The sequence below is a fragment of the Rana temporaria genome, chromosome 4 (genome assembly GCF_905171775.1).
Source record: "Rana temporaria chromosome 4, aRanTem1.1, whole genome shotgun sequence".
NCBI classification, from domain to species: Eukaryota; Metazoa; Chordata; class Amphibia; order Anura; family Ranidae; genus Rana; species Rana temporaria.
Window position 1 is genome coordinate 66,579,607 of NC_053492.1, and position 20,199 is coordinate 66,599,805.

The 20,199-nt window shown below is 44.4% G+C and overlaps 1 protein-coding gene across 2 annotated transcripts in view; it reads right to left on the minus strand.

Annotated features, from left to right (window-relative positions):
* KLHL29 (kelch like family member 29) overlaps positions 1–20,199 on the minus strand; it is a 1,298,229-nt gene that overhangs the window by 374,123 nt on the left and 903,907 nt on the right. For both annotated transcript variants that reach the window (XM_040348525.1, XM_040348526.1), the window contains exon 7: positions 4,894–5,442. In XM_040348525.1, the coding sequence (XP_040204459.1) occupies positions 4,894–5,442 (549 nt within the window). The remainder of the gene's footprint in view (positions 1–4,893; positions 5,443–20,199) is intronic.

Here is a 20,199-nt window from a genome sequence, read left to right on the forward strand (position 1 = left end):
AAAAGGAGTTTGACACCCCTGCTATAGAACATGACAATTAAAACGTCAGTTTTAGGAGTATTTTACTCTTTGCCAGTTTGCTTTCTAGTATTGCATAGAATGCCTAGGAAATGTATTCATTTTTTAAGTGTTGTATATTTTTCAGGCGTGGACTGAGCAGATTTCTTCATTGAGTATGTAAACACTGCAGTAGGTTATTCACACCACGACGAGGAGTTAGTATAGTGCTTTCGACAGCCAATTCTGACTTTTCGGGCAACCAAAATCTGAAGGTGCAAGTTAGAAATGAGTAACCTCTTAGGCCTTGTACACACGGTCGTTCCAAACCGATGAGAATGGTCCGACGGACCGTTTTCATCGGTTCACCGCTGAAGTGGCCTGATGTGCGTACACACCATCGTTCCAAAAACCGATCGGGTCAGAACGCGGTGACGTCAAACACTCGACGTGCTGAATAAAAGGAAGTTCAATGCTTCCAAGCATGTGTCGACTTGATTGTGAGCATGCGCGGGTTTTGAACCGATGCTTTTCGGTTTGGACCGATCGGGCAGCGGTCCATCGGTTCGGTTTTGAAGCATGTTTTAAAATTTTGGACTGAAGGAAAACAGACCGATGGGCTATACACACGGTCGGTTTGGACCGATGAAACTGAACATTCTCATTGGTTTTGTCCGACCGTGTGTACGGGGCCTGTCCGGCAGGTACCCACGTGGTGGGTGCCTACCCACGTGCACCCACCACGTGGGTACCTACCGGAGCATGATGGGACGGTGATGCCTATATAAATGGGATGCAAGGCGCGCTTCCATCATTGCAGTGACAAGAGGCGACGAGTCAACATCGGAAGAGGGGAGAAGAACAGAAGAGAAGAACCTGACGTCACAGAAGACCGCGTTGGCTGCCTGCTAGTAATTGAGCTAACACACAAAGATAGCAGGCAGCCAGCGCTGAAGAAGAGGGCACCGGACAGCTGCAGAAGAACCGGGGTTCGCCGAGTCAACAGCGGAGAGTGGCGAAGATAGAAGAAGACCCCCGGAGAGCGGAGAAGCCCCCCCCCCGGAGAGCGGAGAAGACCCCCGGAGAGTGGAAGAAGAAGCCCCCCCTGGTATTAGAGCTAATAAAGAAGACAGGGGGGGCGTTCGGAGCAGACTAATAAATTATTTTAAAAACCCTTGTGTTGTGTGTTTAATAACTAACTTTTTGCCTCCAGGTGAATGGGTAGGGGTACAATGTACCCCATATCCATTCACTTAGGGTGGGGGGCCGGTATCTGGGGGCCCCCTTATTTGAGGGGACTCCCAGATTCCGATAAGCCCCCCGCCCGCAGACCCCGACAACCAACGGCAAGGGTTGTCGGGAAGAGGTCCTGTCCTCAACATGGGGACAGGGTGCTCTGGGGTGGGGGGGCCCGCAGTGCGCCCCCCTGCCCCAGAGCACCCAACCCCCCCATGTTGAGGGCATGCGGCCTGGCATGGCTCAGGAGGGGGGGGGGGGCGCTCGCTCGTCCCCACTCCCATTCCTGACCGGCCGGGTAGCGTGCTTTGGATACGGGTCTGGTATGGATTGTAGGGGGACCCCCTATGTCGAATTTTCGGCGTGGGGGGGGTTCCTTACAACCCATACCAGACCTAAGGGCCTGGTATGCTCCTGGGGTGGGAACCCATGCCGGTTTTGAATTTACAAATTGCCGTGGAGTTCTCCCTCAGGAATGCATACCAAATGCCGTCGCTTGAATGGGCCTTTACAAGGTGTGACTAACTTTCCACATTGTAAAACCAGCCCTAGTTTTGCGCAAGCAAATCGGAACTTACGCAGAAATCACAAGGATGAAAAGCTGATGAAAAGCGTTGTGGATCTGCTTAAGTCCTCATTTGCATACTCAAAGCTGCATTTCAATGAGAAATGCCCCCAGTGGCGGATGCGGTACTGCATCCTAAGATCTGACCGTGTAAGTGTCTTACACATGTCAGATTTTCTGCCTAACTTTGGAAAAAGACTTTTGAGGATCGTTTCCAAAGTTAGGCACAGACTGAACAGCAGTTCCGCCTGCGTATCTCTTTTGGGAATCAGGCCCATTGTACGTACCAGGTTTAAGTTTAGGGAGAGAACTCCAGTTGTAATTTAGGAAGGGAGAGTACTGTCTACTTATAGTCCTGGACCAGTTTCTGTTGCCCAACAAAAACAAGGCTTCTAATAATGTCAGCTTGGTGGGAAGATCTGAATGGAACTGGTGGGAACTGGAGTTTGAAATACAACTTTAGTTGTAATCTTTTTCTACTTTTCAAGAGCTGAAACCTCTGTTGAGTCTGCCTGCTGCTGTCTGTGTCCTGCCTTGGAAAGGTTTTCCCCCACAGCAACATGAAGTGAAGTGAAATCTCTCCAACAAAGATACAGACATCAGTTAGAACAACCTTTTTGGTAACATGGCGAAGGGTTTGAACCTCTGTCTCCAAACGTCATTGGAGTGATATTTTATCTCAAGGACACCCTGTTTGTCAGTCTACTAGGACAAGAAGTAAGGATACATCTTCCTAAATGTACTTTTTAATACCTTTTTTAATGCCCCTCCCACTTCTTACTGACCCCTTCTCCTCCTCTTTGCAGAAGATCCCCATTAATTCCTATGGAGAGGCCACTTATGTGCCCAAATGGCACTCTCTATAGGGCTGAAAAGTGAAGCCCGTCCAGAAGACAACTTCAGTGAAAATCTCAAGGAACTGGGACAGGTAAGTATAAGACCTGCAAAACTGGTAGGGAAGCAGATTACTGGGGTGGGAATGGCAGTCAATTTCATATGCTCTATGAAATTGACTGCAATTTCATAGAGGGTGCCTGAACAATACGTAATATATATACATTTTTTCCCAAATATTCATTAATATCTTGTTTCTGGTTGGAGAATAATCAATAATACTTGTTGGTTGAGAAACCAATATGCAGCTGAATTATACTGGTCCTAACTGCTGTGGGTCCTGTTGTCATTACATAGTCTGTCATTGCTATAGTCACCTTTGAAGGGCTTGTAAAGGTAAACGTTTTTTCACCTTAACGCATCTTATGCATTAAGGTGAAAAAACTTCTGACAATACTGCCCCCTCCCTCCCCGTTATACTTACCTGAGCCCTCGAAAGTCCCGCGCTCGTCCACGTAATTTTCCTGGTCGCTCAACCTGGCCGTTGATTGGGTAGAGTGGATGCATTGAAAGCAGCGCAGCCATAGGCTTGCGCTGCTGTCAATCACATCCAATGACACGGCGCGCCGGGGGCGGGGCCAAGTGATACAGTGAGCCGCAATACCTGCTGGCTGTATCACGGGAGCGCGACCGCAAGGACTCCACACCATGCGCTCGCATTAAGGTGTGGAGTGCTTGCCTGGAGAAGCCGAGACAGCCGCCAAGGGACCCCAGAAGAAGCAGTTCGGGGACACTGTGCAAAACGAAATGCACAGTGGCGGTAAGTATAACATGTTTGTTATTTAAAAAAAAAATTAAAATCTTTACTGATCCTTTAAAGCTGAAATCCAGGCAGATATAAAAGGCACAGATGAACAAAGCTCTGTACTCATTAATTATACATCATTACATTTTTTTCTGAATTTGCCTTGGCATCAGCCTCTTGCAGTCCACTACATGAAGAGCCATGAAAAGGGAGTGGAGGCCGTACAAGTAGCCAATCAGGTGTGCTGCAAAGCAGGACATATCCTAATAAGAAGAAAGAGTAGAGTGGCAGAAGATGAACTCATCAGAATACTGTTTCTTCTTTCACTGTCCAGTCACAGGGTGGGGAGGAAACCTGCAAGTAAAAGGAAATCAGAAAAAGGTCAGGTTTCCTCCCCTGCCAGGCAGGACTGTAAAAAGAAAAAAAAATCTGAACCGGATGTACAAAAATACAAATTCTTTGACAGCTAAAAAAAATTCTCATATATACAGTATTACTGGAGTTCAGCTTTAATTCCTATTTTGTGTGCAACTGTATTTTTAAGTCCATAAAATCCACTGCTGTACTCTGCCTCTGCACATCCACCAAACATCTTGTTGATCTTGGTGACTACTGTTTACTCTATGAATTGTATTTGCTGACTGCAGAGGAATAGTAAATACACAGAACCCCACCGAGGAGCTGTAACAGGCAACTCTTACCAGGATCACCATGCAGTAAGAATAAAAACTTGATCTATGTTCCATGACAGCGTATATTTCCATTAGTTGGCTTAACGCATCACCCGCAGTGATAGGGGGGTGATAAATCAGGGGGGGAAGATGAGGAAAGATGAGGCCCTCGTTACTGTAAATTTAATTCCACCAGAAAGCCTGAGTCATGTGAAAAATAGGCTTTTGTATTATGCATTTGGACTGTTGACTCGTTAGCGCAGCGGCGAGTCCCCGGCCCTTGTTTCACAGCTTGTTCTGGAAAAGACACATTTGACGATCATGCATTATTGAAAAAGTCAGGGGCTCGGGGACGCTAAGCTTTGTTCGAGTAAAAAAAAAAACAAGACCCTTGCTTTTCAAAGCACAAACTGATGCATTTCCGCAGGATGCTGGGAGTGAGGGCACATCAAACCTAGTTCTATAAAATCAGACTTTAGGAATTCAAGCCATTCTGGTGGGCTCGGTAGGTGTCAGTTGGTATGAAGAAGGAATGTGTGTTTTGTTTCAGTTTTGGAAAATTGGCTTCTTTTTTTTGTTCATATTTAATTCATAAATGCTTCTGCAGGGCACAGGAGAGGAAATGATGCAGGACTTGTAGCACAAAGACTTCTAGGATAAAAGATCTGTTTTCATGACCTTTGGCTGAGCCCGTAACTTGGTGTCAATTGTTTATCACAGGGTGTTGAACTAGCATTACATCAATAAGAAAGAAATAGAAAAAAACTGAAGCCGGCATAGCTTACCTTTAGGATACCAGGGATCCGTGAATTCATACTTTCCCATGCCGATTGTCCTTAGCATTTGAACTCCATTCGGGTTGTCGGGGGTTATGGTTTGATTGTGCGGAACCTGGGGGCCAGTTTGGCCATTCGTGGCCGGAACACTGTTGGGCAGTGCCGCAGAAGGCATCGCTGGCGGTGGAGGAGGAAGGATGGGGCAAGTCATGTGACCGTTGCCAATGGCAGCATGGCCGGGATGAGGGACCTGACCAACTCCGGTCAAAGAGGACATAGCCATGGGCTGACTGTGCCTGTACATGGACTGGCTCTGTAAATTGACCACCATGTTGTTTAGAGGTTGTGCGGGCTGCTGGTGCTGTTGCAGTTGGTAATGTGCGGTCATTAACGGCAGTTGAGGGGCAACATGAGGAGGGAGAGTGGGAGTCACCCCTATGATGGGAGCCTGGACATTGGCTGCTTGGCTGTATATAGGTGGCTGAGTCATTCCATATGTATGGGCTATCAGGGTTCCCTGGGTGCACGCAGAGACCGTTGTCGCCCATGGTGGAGTGGCTGAAAAAGAAATATAGTAAGTGTTATTATGGAAATCTTTGCATGGTTCTACAATTTACAATTTTCTGGTAAGCGGAATAGCATGTGAAATGTGAAAATATCTTATTAATACTGCAAATGAACAAGCCGAGTTGTCCTATATATTTACTGCCAATCATAACCAATCCAATCAAACACCAATGTTCATGGAATAGAGACAGCAATAAATTCCTGAAAAAGGTTCTAACCCTTTCTGGCTCATTCCAAAATTAGAATACAAAGTTTTGACTGGAGCTAGGCTTTTATACATGCTTTTATACAGGCTTACATGAAGAAATTCCAAATGCACTCAATAACTGGAAATTCATTTTAAAGGCGCCCAAATAGGTTATTGCCTTAAATGTTTTTGTCAATCAAACCTACACAAAGAAGAAAACATATTACTGATTGCAGAAATGGATGTGAAATAAACATAGTGAAAGTGTATATTCCTCATTTAAATCCTAACTAACAAGTGGTGCATTTCAAAGGCATGAACATTTTACCTTGGCTCTGTCAACTGTATACTGAAATGACTACCCACTGTGCCATGATTTACACATTAAAAGCATCACTGACACTCATTGTTTCTCGAAACCAGCGTCTATTACCTGGAAGACAGCTGAGACTTCGCTACCAGTCCCTGTACACCTCCTTGCCACAACCTGTCATACTCCTAAAAAATATGTTTGTGCTATATACTACTTTAAATTGATAGCCACCTAGAATGTAAAGTGGTGTATGATGTATCTGTTTTTTTAGTCTAGCTCACCTGACATATTGCATATGATTAATTTATAATTTCATTGCCAACAGTGGACCTCTGTTCCGTTTTATTTTTTCAGGGTCACCTTAGCCCCCTTTTTTTGATCAAAGTCTGTTGTTTATAAAGCTCAATAGCTCATGCTGAAATTTGCTAGTGCAAGTTAATGATTTAGAGCATTCACTCCTCATATCTTTCCCTTTCTCCATACTGTGCTGTCTGAGAGTTCCTGTTAGAGACACGGAGGCAAGCAATCAAACAACTACTGCGCTCTCTCTTTAGACAACCCTTAGTACACTGGGGATCCTTTGTCACAAGGGCACTCTGAATCAAAGTAACCAACAGGAGAAAAATATATACAGTAGTGCACATTTAATGTATTGTACTTTTTGTTTTTTGTTTTTTATTTAGGGCTTCATGTACCCCTTTCCTACATTTACCAAGGGAAAGCGCAAAACACTGCAAAATTGCTGCAAGTTTTTGCCTCGGTTTTGCGTTTTCCGGCAGTCAAACAAAACATTCCTATCCTGTACATAATTCTTCTGAGGGAAGTTGAAGCTCGCCTAAACGCAGCAGCTCCTAAACTCTGCTAAAAGTCTATGGGCCAGATTCACTTAGAACCGCGTATCTTTGTGCGGGCGTAACATATCCTATTTACGTTATGCCCGATACCTGGGCAGTCAGGGTGATCAGTAAGGCAGGGGAGTTGCAAGCACTGATCTGCCCCCTTTTAAGCTGCTGATCGGTGCTTGTAACTCCCCCCAAAGCCGCACCAATCACCGCTGACTGTCCCTATGCTGTCCCCTCTGTGCTGTCCCCCTCCGTCCTCCGTGCTGTCTCCCCCGTCCTCTGTGCTGTCTCCCCCGTCCTCTGTGCTGCCCCCCTCCGTTCTCCATGCTGTCCCCCTCCGTGCGGTCCCCCTCCCTCCTCCGTGCTGTCCCCCTTCCATGCTGTCCCCTCCGTGCTCCATGCTGTCCCCCTCCATGCTCCATGCTGTCCCCCTCCATGCTCCATGCTGTCCCCATCCATGCTGCTCTCCCCCCTAAATATGTCAGGATGAATTGTAAAAAAAAAAAATTGTAAAAAAAAAAATACTGCCACTATCACATGACATTAAAAAAAGTATCGGTAATCAGTATCGGCGAGTACTTGAAAAAAAGTATCGGTACTTGTACTGATATCGGGACAACCCTAATACATATACTAGGGCCAATTTAGACAGGAGCCAATTAGCCTACCAGCATGCCTTTGCATTGTGGGAGGAAACTAGAGTACACAGAGAAAACCCACACAAAAGGAGAACGTGCAAACTCCAAGCAGGTAGTCCTATGGCTGGGATTCAAACCAACAACGCTAGGTCTGCTAGATGGAAATGCTAACCACTTAGCCACTGTGCTTTTATTACTATTTTTTTTACAAAAAGCAGCTAGCACATTGCATATGGCACACAGTTGCAGCTGCAGGATTGTGCATTATACTTGTGAAGTCATGGCCCTCTGTGAATAACTGGACAACTGTCTCGCTTTGGGTCAGAACATCAGTAGGAAGATCTTCTGAGTGGGCAACATGTTTTCCCTGCTCCTCATGCACATTTTACCTATGTTACTTTGGAGATTAAAATAGTAGAAGGCTGCTGAGTTACTGCTGAGAGAGGGAGAAAAAGCTGCCAAGTCTCTGATCGGAGGCGGGAGGCAGGGGAAGCCAAGTTACAGCTAGAAAGGGAGAGCAGGGAGAGTTGAGTTGGTGAAACACTTCCGGAAGGGGGGAGTTCAGCTACTGGGTCACTGCTTGGATAGAGAAAGCAGAGGAAGATCTGCCCTTGAGAGAAGTACTGGGAGGATTTCAGTATATTGCTTTAAATTTGAATTGCTCCACACTGCCTGCAGCTACAAGGGTCAATGAGGGATAGTTGTAAAGCGCACATATTGCTTATTAAATATCTTATTGCCAAAAGCCTTAGCAGAGATTCACTTTAAAGTCTCAAGAGCCTTCAATCACACAGGACCCACCCTCGAATTCACCAACCTCCACTGTCCAGAAGGCATCATATCTGAATGCTTTTAAAACTAGACTGTTGCTTGGCTTGAGTGTTGAAAGAGATGTAAGCTTTAAAGGGGTTGTAAAGGAATTTTTTTTTCCCCCTAAATAGCTACCTTTACCTTAGTGCAGTCCTCCTTCATTTACCTCATCCTTCGATTTTGCTTTTTTTTTTTTTAACAGAGATGTTTTATTGAGAGAACAAAGCAAGGTTACAACATCACATATACATACAGGTACAGTTAGGTACAAAAATCAGGGGCAACCCAAGAGCTCAGTACAGGACCGATTTTGCTTTTAAATATCCAAATTTCTTCTGAGAAATCCTCAATTCCTGTTTTTCTGTCTGTAACTACACACAGTAATGTGAGGCTTTCTCCCTGGTGTGGAGAAAGCCTCTTGAGGGGGGAAGGGGGCGAGCAGGAGTGTCAGGACGCCCACTAACACACAACTCCTTTCTCTATCTGCAAAGTAGAGGAGTGTCCTGACCCTCCTGCTCGCCCCCTCCCCCCTCAAGAGGCTTTCTCCACACCAGGGAGAAAACCTTGCATTACTGTGTGTAGTTACAGACAGAAGAACAGGAAGTGAGGATTTCTCAGAAGAAATAAGGACATTTAAAAGCAAAATGGAAGGATGAGGTAAGTGAAGGTGGACTGCACTAAGGTAAAGGAAGCTATTTAGGGGAAAACAAAATTCCTTTACAACCCCTGAAAGCCCTGTATACACGATTGGTCCATCCGATGAGAACGGACCGATTGACCGTTTTCATCGTCGGTTAAAAAAACGATTGTGTCAGAACGCGGTGACGTAAAACACAACGACGTGATGAAAAAAACGAAGTTCAATGCTTCCAAGCATGCGTCGACTTGATTCTGAGCATGCATTATTTTTTAACCGATGGACGTGCCTACTAACGATCGTTTTTTTCCCATCGGTTAGGAATCCATCGGTTAAATTTAAAACAAGTAGGCTTTTTTTTAACTGATGGTTAAATAACTGATGGCACCCACACACGATCGGTTTGGACCAATGAAAACGGTCCATCAGACCGTTCTCATCGGTTTAACTGATCGTGTGTACGCGGCCTTTAAGTTATGTGTCTGTAGTTACCCTAAACATAAGACTAGTAAAATCTCCTACCAAATTATTTAAATTGGGATTCATATTGGGATGATATTCAGGAGACTCGTCCATGACATATACAGATTCAGATGAATTAGAAAATCACAGCTCACCTGCATTGTACCAGATTTGCTGATATGGTCAATTTGCAGTAAATTGCAAATCAGTTTGTTTCTAAAGATGAGCCAATGACGAGAGTTTCCTGAATACAAGCCTTTATCAAAGTTTATGTCATATATTTTGCTTTTCTGGCTACAAGCCCAGTTCACTTTACACAATGGACTTACTGCCCCCGACCAATAAGCAGATTTATAATTAGTACACTGCTACAGCAGAAGTATGCAATCTGGGATTACCCTGGGTTATTGTGGATCAATTGTCACAGGGAGATTACTTTATGCTTTCACACCAAATAAATTGGGCACTAAACGAGTACAAGGAAATCCATGTAAGCTAGTTGGCATTAAACAAAGCTGTTCATAGCCCTAACTTTCAATGGAAAATAAAAATGAATGCAGGCATTTACACAAATTAATACTTTTGTGGCTGGACCAGCATCATAAATACTGATATCAAATAAGGGACCTGACTGTCATTCCCCCATCTTGAACCAGAGCAATTTTTACATTCGCCTTATTGATCCATCAATTTGGCAGTAATGTCATTACTTCTCATACTCCAAAAAAAAAAATTCAGGACACAATTTTTGGGGTGATATTGTATTAAAAAAATATTGTTATTGCAAATGCAATTTAAAACATAACAAAAACATAAAATATGTTTTTGCTCAACTTTGATGAGTAATAGTTTGAATGTAGCTAGTGTTACTGCAACAAAAAAAGTCTCCATTTTATTCTATAATCTGTCCCATTTATAATGAAAAAGAAATTAAGCGAACGCCGAAATAGGGTTTAATTTTTGTGTAGGCTACACTGACCAAAAATAAAGAAAAAAACAGAAGTTGCTGTTATCTTTTTTTTATTTTTTTGTTCATGATCTCTCTAGGCTGTATAGTTAAATAAAATAAATTCAAAGGAGCGTTCTTTACTGATCCAAACAGAATGTGATTGGCTCTGTAATGGCGGGATACGCCATTTGCGGCTCTAAGGGATCTGGCTGCTTCCTTGGGGAGTAGGAATTCCCATTTCCTTGAATACGTAGATTGGTGGTGCTGTATGCATTACTATTGTACTTTATTACAAACCTTGCTCTCTAGCCATCATGTGCAATTCCTCAGGACAAGCTGTTGTTTTATTTATAAGAGGTCCCTGAAGTATTGAAGGTTCATGGATTGATGCAAAACACATAAACTTATTGGATGCCCCATGTGCCTGGCGTAAAACCATTCATCAAATATGCTACCAAAATCAGGGTGGCTATGTGAGATTGGTATCCTCTTGTATATGCTGTATTTATTTGATGACGTTAAGCGTATGTACAGATTTTTATGGCAAATAATATATTTTCTTACCAATAAATTACATATTTTTCTACATATTGCAATTTTGATTATTGCATATGGTTGGTTGTGCTGACGTAAACAAAACCCTTGAAACTTTTTTAAACGATGTAGATGTTGTGGGGTGGACAACCTGATAATGTTAACAACTCCCACACAAATCTATACTTTATTTGTATTTCAGTGTATTACAAATTCTGTTTGGCAGCGGTTAGTACCATTGGTTAGAAACATGGAGGACAAATAGTTGGTGTCCATTCGGCTGGAGCATCTTTAACCGTAACAACTAAATTGTTTGGTGTTTCAAGAGCAAGTCTCCAGCATTGTGACTGCATACACAAAGCATAGTAGGGCTGAAGAACAATGGTAGCAGAGCCCCAACATTGATTTTTTAGCATGAGTTTCGCCTTTTCCATTGATGTATGCCATTGCCCTTTGAAGTTGTCTGTGGACTGTTTTTGTGGAAACAGGGGGGTAGATTCACATAGATTTTGGCCGGCGTAGCGTATCTCAGATACACTACGCCGCCCTAAGTTTAAGCAGCAGGTCCTGTATGCACAAAGAACTTGCGCTGTAACTTATGGCGGCGCAGTGTAACTGGGCCGGCGTAAGCCCGCCTAATTCAAAATAGGCTGGTTGGGGGCATGTTCTATGTAAAATACTAGTGACCCCACGTATTTGACGTTTTTAAACGAACGGCGCATGAGCCGTCCGTGGACGTATCCCAGTGCGCATGCTCCAAATGATGTCGGCAAATCGTCATGCTTTCGACGTGAATGTAAATTACGGCCAGCCCCATTCACGGATGAGTTACACAAACAATGTAAAATTTGAAAAATTAGACGCGGTTCCGACGTCCATACTTAACATTGGCTGCGCCATGTTTTTGGTGGTTTATCTTTATGCCTGAAAAAAACCCTTACGTAAACGGCGTATCTTTACTGCAACGGCGGGGCGTACGTTCGTGAATAGGAGTATCTAGCTGATTTACATATTCTAGGCGTAAATCAGCCTACACGCCCCTAGCGGCCAGCGTAAATATGCAGTTAAGATACGACGGCGTAGGAGACTTACGCCGGTCGTATCTTAGCAACATTTAAGCGTATCTCAGTTTAAGCATACGCTTAAAGTTGCGACGGCGGGGATTCGGACTTGCGACAGCGTATCTACTGATACGCCCGTCGTAAGTCTTTGTGAATCTACCCCAGGGTCTTTAAGGTTGATATTCAATTCTGCTGTAACTTTGTTGTATGGCCACAATCCATACTGCTGTCCTTGTCATTCAATTTTGGTTTTCGCCCACTAGTCTTCTTCATTGATTGTGACATCAATCCTTTGTGTGGGAAGTGCACTTATAGCACTTATCCTGTATCTTGTCTTAGCTCAACAGCTAAGAAAAGCAATGGGAAAAGCTATATGGTCTTCAAAGAACTAATGCTTTTAAATCCAACTTTCATGGGGTATGAAGACTTGATAAGAAAAGTGCCATTAGAAGCTAGCACTGGGAGACTGTGCACATTAACACACGCTTTAACCCCTTCGCACCTAAGAGTACAACAAATCTTAACGCCTATGCACAATTTTGGAACTTTGACATGTAGAACTGTAGATAATATTACAACTACATCCAGGTGAATTATATCGTGTTTTTTTTCAGGACAAATTGGGCTTTCATTTGGTGGAAAATTGTAATGGATAGTTCCTGATCTCTTTTTATTATCAAATGAAAACTGGCCCAAAATGGTAAAAAAAACTTTTTTTTTTAGATGTAGCTGTATATTTTTTTGAAAATAATTTTTATTGAAAATTTTCACTGTGAAGGTACAAAACAGGGCCTTTGGGGCATACCCCGGACAATTAGTGCACATAGACATGTGCATAACAGTGTACAACTCACCGTGCATCTCTAGTTAAACATATTTAACTAAAAACAAAAAGAAAACAAAACAACCACAAAATCAGTACCCAGGTTTCGCATGGTAGGATGGTGGCAGGAGATATGTTTTCCTGTGGGACAATTCTCCATCTCTTCTCGTCTGAGCTGGACTTTACGAGAACAGTTAGGATTAAGTGTGAACATATGACCTCTGGACTAACACCACCACTGTGGGGCCTGGATGTCAGCACTCAACAGGGCCAGGTAAGTATGGAGGGTATCTAACTAGGGCAATCCCCAATGTTTTTGGGGGGCATCCTAGGGACAAATATGTTGCTTTGTAGAGGGGTATCATTGTATTGATTAAATGTAGCTGTATATTTATTGCTACTACAATAACCTTCCACCAAAGAACCCAAATTAAATGTTCTTGCTCCAGAAGATCACGGCAATACCACATATGTGTATGTTATTTGTTATTTGTACCCATTGTACAGCCCAAAAACAACAATGTGCATTTTCCTGTTTTTATCCTACCTAAAACACACTGACATTTTCATTAACTGAGACCGATACTGATTAAAAAAATAAATAAATTCTTGTCCAAAAAAAATACTGACCCCGACCTTGACCTTTGACTCTGACCTTGACCCAAACACTAACCCTGGCATTGACCTAGATCAGATCTTGATCTAGGTCTTTTTTGTATTTTTTTTAATAAATATTTTTTGTACACTTTTTCCTCTGCAATGAAAAAGAGAGAGAAAACATGGAGGTGGACTGTTCACAGTGATCAGGTGACCCCGGAATTGGGAGTTTCGGGTCCCGATCGTTAGTATGGGGCCCGGGGCTCACGATGATAGCCTAGACCCCATATACACTATTAGATTTTCTGCAGATTTTTATCTTTAGATTGACCAAAACCTTATAATATGAGGTCAACCGTTAAGAGTTTCAATTTGTGTGCAATCAGGCAGGCCCTTGCACTATATGGTTTTGGCAAATTTGAAGACAAAAATATGAAAAAAATCTACTAGTGTGTATGGGGCAGTCTCTATGCTGGGAGCACCCCACGGAAAAAAGCCAAGTCCAGTGGGGCTGAATATTTGCGTTCGCTCGGCGCAAAGTAGTTAATGTACACACAAGTATAAAGCGGATTTTACAACTTGCATACACATGTGTATGTGAATGCTAAATTCCTAAAGTATATGTAAACCCAGTCAATAAAAATCTCAATTGAGCTTAAATTAAGTAAATTTTAATTTTAATTTTTAATCGGTGGCTTTCATTAAAATATCACCTGTTGATGGTCCTTGTTTAAGGACTTCCTGTAATAGGGTGACAACAATGTGACCCTATTTTTAAACCGAACACCTACTGTACATTGTCAGCCCGTCACTCGGACTTCCAATGTAGACTAGAGCTGCACGATTAATTGTCAAGAATCGTTATCGCAATTTTTTTTCCCGTTGTGATCTTGACAAAGTATTTCCTGATCTTTCTATGCAGAGAATTCTCTCTGCTCTGCTGAAGCTACAGCTGTAAAATCTGGGCAGTCTGCCAAGTATCAGAACATCAGTGGAACCTTAAGTCTAATCATTGTAACAATTTGTCTTTTACATCAAAGGAATAGACTTCTGTGTGTAAATTAGGAAAGTTTTAAGCGGTGGTTCACCCTCCTTCACATCATTATACCATTACATTCGGCATCGTAGCGCGAGCTACGGTATGCCGGTCTTAAATTTTTAATCCCCGTACTCACTGTGCTATCGATCATTGAAGAATCCGACTCCCGCGGGGAATGGGCGTGCCTATGGAGAGGGAGGATGATTGACGGCCGGCTCTGGCACGTCACGCTCCCCGAAGACAGCCGGAGTAGGTCTCGGCTCTTCACGGCGCCTGCGCATAGGCTATGCGCAGGCGCCGTGAAGAGCCAAGCCTATTTCGGCTATTTCCGGAGAAGCGTGACGTGCCAGGGCCGGCCGTCAATCACCTTCTCTCACCATAGGAACGCCCATTCCCCGGAATCTTCAATGAGCCATAGCACAGTGAGTACAGGGATAAAAAATGTAAGACCGGCATACTGTAGCTCGCGCTACGATGCCGAATGTAATGCTAGAATAAAAAAAAAAAATTTTTTTTTTTTTTTAATAGGGTGAACCCCCGCTTTAACCACCTTTTTCTGACATTTGTTGGTTTCAAGTTTAAATTAAATTTTTTTTGCTAGAAAAATGACTTAGAACCCCCCAAACATTATATATATATATATATATATATATATATATATATATATAAATTACTTTAATGAATAAAAAAAAAATGGACCAGTAAAGTTAGCCCAAATGTTTTTGTATAATGTGAAAGATTTTACGCCGCGAGAATCGTGATCTTTATTCTAAGCAAAAAAATTGTGATTCGCATTTTGCCCAGAATCGTGCAGCTCTAATGTAGATTGGAAGTGACCATTTTAACACATATTATGCAGGCATGATCCACAGTTGTCACTAGGGGTGCAACGGATCACAGTTGATCCGTGATCCGAACAGGTCACCCCCTTCGGATCGTAACACACTGTGATCCGCGGATTGCCACGGCTCCGGAGCTAGGCCGAAGCCGCGGCCTTTCCTAATGTTATGGCGGCGGCTCTGGAGCTAGGCCGAAGCCGCAGCCTTTCCTAATGTTATGGCCGCGGCTTCGGCCTACCTCCGGAGCCGCGACCATAACACTAGGAAAGGCAGCGGCTTCAGCCTAGCTCCGGAGCCGCGGCCATCTTGGTACACTCGGTGGCGGCCCTCCTCTGTTTACACCCACAGAGGAGGAGCCCGCACTCGTGGGACACACCACTCGGGGAGTGTCTGTCGGTACTAGCTGGGGGAGGGGGGTCGCTGTCCTGAGAGGAGGGGGGTCGCTGTCCTGAGAGCAGGGGGGTCGCTGTCCTGAGAGCAGGGGGGGTCGCTGTCCTGAGAGCAGGGGGGGTCGCTGTACTGAGAGCAGGGGGGGTCACTGTACTGAGAGCAGGGGGGGTCACTGTACTGAGAGCAGGGGGGGTCACTGTACTGAGAGCAGGGGGGGGGGGGTCACTGTACTGAGAGCAGGGGGGGGGTCACTGTACTGAGAGCAGGGGGGGGTCACTGTACTGAGAGCAGGGGGGGGGTCACTGTACTGAGAGCAGGGGGGGGTCACTGTACTGAGAGCAGGGGGGGGGGGTCACTGTACTGAGAGGAGGGGGGTCACTACTGAGAGGTAGGGGGGGTTACTGTACTGAGAGGAGGGGGGGTGTCTGCACCAAGGGGGTACTATAGTTGGTGGGGGGGGGGGACATGTGGATATTACAGTGGGGGAGATTTTTTTTTTTGCCGATCCGAAAAATGATCTGATCCGTGACTCCTGATCCGAGGAACGATCCGAACCGTGAGTTTTTTGATCCGTTGCACCCCTAGTTGTCACCATCAGAAATTCCGCCCTGAGAAATGTCAGTCATCAAGTATGTAGAGGGGAAATATGCTGCAATAGGCTGCTGAAGCAGCACTGAGATGTAGCAAAGGATAAGAAAAATTGTCAAAACTGTTTTTATTTAAAAAGGGCAACTGTTTATGATACCCAGTGTTTTATCAAACTAATTCATTCAGTAAGGGTTTATATCTAAATGAACAATCCGAGAATTCAAATACTTACATATTTGTGGTGTGATTAAATATACTTTATATATCTATATCATAGCTTCTAATTGTTACATTACAATTTTGCTCCATTTTTAGAGTCGGTCGGTATCTGATGCTTTAATTATTAGAAGGATCAAATGGTTGAGCAGACACGTAGAAAGGACATTCTCGGAGCTGGTGACAATGAGGTGGCACACACATCTAAAAGCACAACATAATAATATAAAGCCAGGTCTTTGCAGCGGGGATTTTGGAGTGCAATCACACACTGCACTCTGCTCATTACCCAGGATTGATGTTCTAGGACTCGGTGTGTTTTATGAAACGCATAGCTCTGGAAATCCTTCTCAGGAACAAGCAGTTTGGTCTATCTATAACGTCGGTGGGAGGGGATCCTACAGTCGTGCCAATCACAACTGCTACGTTTCTATTTCTGGGAAGGGGTCTTAGTGGCACTGAAAGAATGGGAGCACTCATTAATAATGCACCGATTATTTTAATTACTAGCCTATATAATTGTATAATTGTAAGCTGCCATTCTTCCTTGCTGCTGGTGAACAACGTTATGAAAATTCTCATAGCGCTCTATTGTAATATTATTTGGTTTAGGGTTTAATCACAAATAAATCCTGCACAATTTTATATTGATATTAACTGTTAGTGGGCTGGAGAAGAACAGGGTAAAAAGAGAAATTTGGACTTATACATATTAGGTCAACTGTCCTCCAGGGGGTGGAGCCAACTGCATCATGCATGGTCATGCACTTCAGACAATGCAGTTTACAGAAGGTAACTACAGGATCTTAAAATTTACACCAAAATTTTCAAGGTGTGGGCCTCGTGGTGGTCTTATGCTCTCCCTACTCTGCACCCGACCAGTCTGGGCCTCTTTAATTGACCCCACCCATCTCCCAGCCTGGGAGAACTTTCTCCTCCTGTCTCTTTATTTTCTCTCCTTCCATCATCTTCCTGTTCATCCCCCCCCCCCCTGCTCCTTGCCCCCCCCTTTTTTTATCTCAATAAATACCAGTTTAAGCTTTGTTTCCATATATTTATGTGGATTGTTCCACACTCTGTGCCTTAAGGTTCAGGCACCCTGTGTTGACCCCCCAGCTTTGGCCGGAGGGTCCCTGTTTATCGACCGTTTATTCTTAAAAAAAAAAGGAAAAACAAACCACATCCCACAGGTTTAGTTATACACTTTGTTTGGTCTTGAGCCTACTGTTGATCTCCCCTGTGTGGAAATGTTGCATCTGTATCTTTTTTCTATATTCCAATAAAAAAATATTGAACCAGAAAATGTATGCCAGGGCATTAATTTGCAAGGCTTTGTGTCGGCCCTGCCAGTTGTAAGTGGTTAAAGTACAAAATCCCACTCATTCTACTCCTCTGAACAAAATCTCAACAACCTAGTGACTCAATTGTTCTGTAGTGCAAGATAAGAACCTGGGCATGGTGTATGGTGTCAGATAAAAGTAACCTTAACGAAAATACAATATAAAATGCGATAGATGTTAGGTAGGTACTCTTTATGGAGGCATGAGGTGGGGAGCTCAGAGCTCAGCACTTCCAAATTCATTAACAGTAGTGGAGATCGGGGATTGGATCGGAGATTGTCACACCGTCCGCACTGTAAAAGTGATCGCCTGGATAGTCGCGAGCCAGCTGAACAAAACTCATGGCTCCTTGTGTTAAACAAGTGGTATGTCCAAAGAGGCAAAGTAGTTGAAGAGCAAATAAAAAGTGCCAGTTGATTGTGTCAGAAATTCTGAGATTTCCTTTGTTACCCCATGTTTCTGACACAATCAACTGGCACTTTTTATTTGCTCTTTACCTACTTTGCCTCTTTGGACATACCACTTGTTTAACACAAGGAGCCATGAGTTTGTTACCGTTTTATTCAGCTGGCTCTCGACTATCATGTAAAAGTGATCCAGGCGTTCACTTTTACAGTGCGGACGGTGTGACAATCTCCGATCCAATCCCCGATCTCCACTACTGTTAATGAATTTGGAAGTGCTGAGCTCTGAGCTCCCCACCTCATGCCTCCATAAAGAGTACCTACCTAACATCTATCGCATTTTATATTGTATTTTGGTTAAGGTTACTTTTATCTGACACCATACACCATGTTTAAAGTGTTTGAATAAGCCCTGGTTCACATTGGAGCATTTTGACATGCGATTTGGCAATTGCCGTCAATGTTTATGGAAAATCAAAAAGGGGAAAAGTACCCACCCTGGTACTATTGGACTTTATGGGTGAACTCTTGTACACAGGATATTAAAAAACATGCGGGAGTGAAATCGTGCGAGTTCAGCTGAACTTACACGGCTTCATTCACGCAGCTCAGTGTGAACCTGGGCTATATTTGTTTTCTGATTCTGTTTCTGTATGGAACACTTTATTATTTTGTAATGTTTCTAAAATCCAATAAAGCCTATTTAAAAAAACAAGAGTACCCACCCAGTGCTATCACATAGAGGAATTGTTAGCCCCCTTGTAATAGCAATACAGTTTAATAAAAAAAAAGTAAAAAAAAAATATATAATAAAATTGAATAGCAAAAATGAACTGCTCTACACACATACCCGATTTTGTGTCAATCTCGCTCTCTTTCTCAGCGAGATTGAGCACCTACGAGCCCCATCGCGGGAGCCAGCGCCGAGCTGGCTTGCCGCGATGGATACAGAGCCGTCATAGAAGCGACGGGAGATCCGACTTGGATTCCCGCCAATTCTACACGTGTGCGGCGTTTGTTATGAATCCTGAAGGGGAAGTCCCCGCCGGATTTTAAATAAAAATCCGGCATGGGTCCCCCCTCAGGAGCATACCGGGCCCTTAGGTCTGTTATGGGTTGTAAGGAGAGCCCCCCTACGCCGGAAAAAACGGCGTAGGGGGTCCCCCTACAATCCATACCAGACCCGTATCCAAAGCACGCTACCCGGCCAGCCAGGAAGGGAGTGGGGACGAGCGAGCGCCCCCCCCCCCTCCTGAGCCGTACCAGGCTGCATGCCCTCAACATGGGGGGGTTGGGTGCTCTGGGGCAGGGGGGCGCACTGCGGCCCCCCCCACCTCAGAGCACCCTGTCCCCATGTTGATGAGGACAGGGCCCCTTCCCGACAACCCTGGCCGTTGGTTGTCAGGGTATGCGGGCGGGAGGCTTATCGGAATCTGGGAGCCCCCTTTAATAAGGGGGGCCCCAGATACCGGCCCCCCACCCTAAGTGAATGAGTATGGGGTACATCGTACCCCTACCCATTCACCTGCAAGAAAAGTGGTAAAAACACAAATAAACCACACAGTGTATTAAAATATTTTATTTTTCTGCTCCGGAGGCCGCCCCCTGTCTTCTTTATTAGCTCTTTTACCAGGGGGGGCTTCTTCTTTGACGTCTTCGGGTGGGTGGGGGCCGCCGTCTGGTTCTCTTCCACCGCCGGGGGGGGGGTGGCTTTTAAAAAAGCCCCCACCCCCCCGGCGGGTTTCCTATGGCGTCTTCGGCGGGGCTCTTCTTCTTCCGCTATCCCGACGGGTCTTCTCAACTCTCCGGGGTTCTCCTTCTGTCTTCGCCGCTCTCCGTTGTTGACTCGTCGCACCCCGGTTCTTCGTCTCGCTGTCCGGTGTCTTCTTCCGTGATGTACGTCTTCTCCTTCCGTGCTGTGACGTCATGTTCTTCACTTCTCTCCTTCTCCCGATGTTGCCACGCCGGTCCTCCTCGCTGAAATGACGGATGCGCGCCTTGCATCGGACCTATATAGGCCTCACAGTCCCATCATGCTCTGTACCTACCCATGTGATACCTACCCACGTGGGTAGGTAT